The sequence below is a fragment of the Nansenia antarctica genome, assembly GCF_963989245.1.
Source record: "Nansenia antarctica genome assembly, contig: SCAFFOLD_616, whole genome shotgun sequence".
In the NCBI taxonomy this organism is placed as follows: domain Eukaryota; kingdom Metazoa; phylum Chordata; class Actinopteri; order Argentiniformes; family Microstomatidae; genus Nansenia; species Nansenia antarctica.
In genome coordinates this window covers 10001-12500 of record NW_027663452.1, presented here as the reverse complement: position 1 = coordinate 12500, position 2500 = coordinate 10001, and the positions used below count along the sequence as shown (strand labels likewise).

At 44.6% G+C, this 2500-nt stretch overlaps 1 protein-coding gene across 1 annotated transcript in view; it reads left to right on the top strand.

Annotated features, from left to right (window-relative positions):
• Window positions 1-2500, top strand: part of LOC308175079 (slit homolog 2 protein-like) — a gene marked incomplete at both ends in the record, with an annotated part of 22687 nt that overhangs the window by 10431 nt on the left and 9756 nt on the right. Inside the window, 4 exon segments of the mRNA XM_080550800.1 lie at window positions 865-897; window positions 1376-1500; window positions 1754-1810; window positions 1812-1852. Of these exon segments, the coding sequence (XP_080406926.1) occupies window positions 865-897; window positions 1376-1500; window positions 1754-1810; window positions 1812-1852 (256 nt within the window).

Sequence of the window (2500 nt, the reverse complement as noted above, 5' to 3'; positions counted from 1 at the left end):
ACGCGATGGACAGATGATTAAATACGTCATAAATAAGGATGGAAACGTAATCAGCCTGCTAGCCTGTTACGCTAGTCGCTAAAGTTAGTCAACTAACCTGCACAGCCAATGAGATGGAGTGTGAACTGGACAGCCACCCTGTCATGAGGCTGCTGTACTCCTGTGGTGGATAATAATTCAGTAGCAGATTAGATGCCAATGAAAATATAGTTTTCAGTCCCTATTAACAGTAATATTGTTCATGTCCATATTAACACTAGAACAGCCGTGCCTTTTTTTACTTACTAAAAGAGCCCCCTCTTTTTTTGCAATGCTAAGCTGCTACTTACACACAACGACCACTAGCTGGCGCCGCTTGTAAATTAGCCTGCTTCCTCCACAGAAAAACTGCTAAATAGCTTCATACTAGCTTATCCTGATGTGATTTAGACAATGTAAGGATACTGGGTGGTAGAACGCACATATCTAGGAAAAGTCATGAAAGGAGGGTCCTGAAATTTGATCGAGTGCAAAGATATACCTTTTTTTTTACTCACAGGGGTCAAATGAACCCTCATGGCTGATTAAGTGTTAACAGTGATATTGTTTACGTCCATATTAACAGTAATATTGTTGCTTTAGCCATGACATGTTTTGGACCATGGGCGAACAGAAATTAGCCTGGCTGGCTAGGTGCTAGGTGCTAGGTGCTAGGTGCTAGGTGCTAGGTGCTAGGTGCCCAGCACACCCAACTTCCATCCCTGATTATCAACAAATGTATATATATACACAAGGATAAACACAAGGATAGAGATATATAAATAATATGACTAAAGATGCTAGACATGATATTTATTTTGACATGATTTGGTTGACACGTTGTAGACGTCCCTGGGCCTTGTGGTTTCCTGGTACCAGGTAAAGTAGCCAATCAGAGCCCAGTACTACGTCCTTATCCCCGCCTCCCCAGCTCCTTGAGCCAATCCGATCCTTGCATCTGACCTGTGAACTGTGACCTCTGACCTTGACCCAGAATGCTCCTCTGTCCCAGACCAGTCCCACTGTCCTGACGTCTGTGGTGTAATCAATGTGTGTTGTTGTGCTGTACCTGTGGAGTGTGTGTGGAGTGTGTGTGTGTGTGTGTGTGTGTGTGTGTGTGTGAGTGCGTGAGTGTGTATGTGTACTGTATATCTGTGAGTGTGTGTGTGTACTGTATAGGTGTATGAGTGTGTGTGTGTGTGTGTGTGTGTGTACTGTATATCTGTGAGTGTGTGTGTGTGTGTGTGTGTGCATCACTGTAAAACCCCTCTAGTCCAGACTCCAGGCGTGTAGTCTAAGTGACGTGTGTGTGTGTGTGTGTGTGTGTGTGTGTGTGTGTGTGTGTGTGTGTGTGCAGGCCCGGTGGACGTGTCCATCCTGTCTAAGTGTGACCCGTGTCTGTCCGGCCCGTGTCACAACGACGGGACCTGCACCAACGACCCTGTGACCTTCTACCGCTGCTCCTGTCCCTATGGTTACAAGGTACACACACACACACACACACACACACACAGCTATACAGTACACACACACACACACACAGCTATACAGTACACACACACACACACACACACACACACACACAGCTATACAGTACACACACACACACACACACAGCTATACAGTACACACACACACACACACACACACACACACACAGCTATACAGTAACCTGTGAGCAGCCCATTTCTATATGATCTGTCTCATTTCTGTGTTTGACTGCTTCTGTCTGCAGGGCCAGGACTGTGATCAGCCCATCCACGCCTGCATCAGTAACCCGTGTCAGAACGCCCGGCACCTGCCACCTGAAGGAGGGGGAGGACAGCAACTTCTGGTAGGACAAACACCCCACCCCTCTAATACCCCTAGTCATCCCCTTTAAACAGCCCTAGACATCCCCTTTAAACACCCCTAGACATCCCCTTTAAACAGCCCTAGACATCCCCTTTAAACAGCCCTAGACATCCCCTTTAAGCACCCCTAGACATCCCCTTTAAACACCCCTAGACATCCCCCTTTAATACCCCTAGACATCCCCTTTAATACCCCTAGACATCCCCTTTAAATACCCCTAGACATCCCCTTTAAACAGCCCTAGTCAAAATGATGATCCTCCCACAGTTTCTGTTTTTATTTCAAACATTACCAGTTCCCATTCCACAGCGTAGCTTCAAAAAATGGAATGCAATGCTCTCAAATTTCATTTGGAACTACAAAAGTAAACGGAAAAAACTTAGTATACTAACTCAAACCAGAGAAAAAGGAGGGTTTAATTTCCCTGATCTAAAGTCCTATTTCCATGCAACTCAAATAGATACAATAATGAAATGGATGAATAACTCGGTTCAAACCAAATGGAAAGACATAGAAAAACAAGCAATATCAATATCAATAGGAACACTACCTTTTCTGAGTCTAAAGGATATTCAAAAACATAGTGGAAATAACAGATGCATAGAAAATACCCTCAAAAATTGGAAAA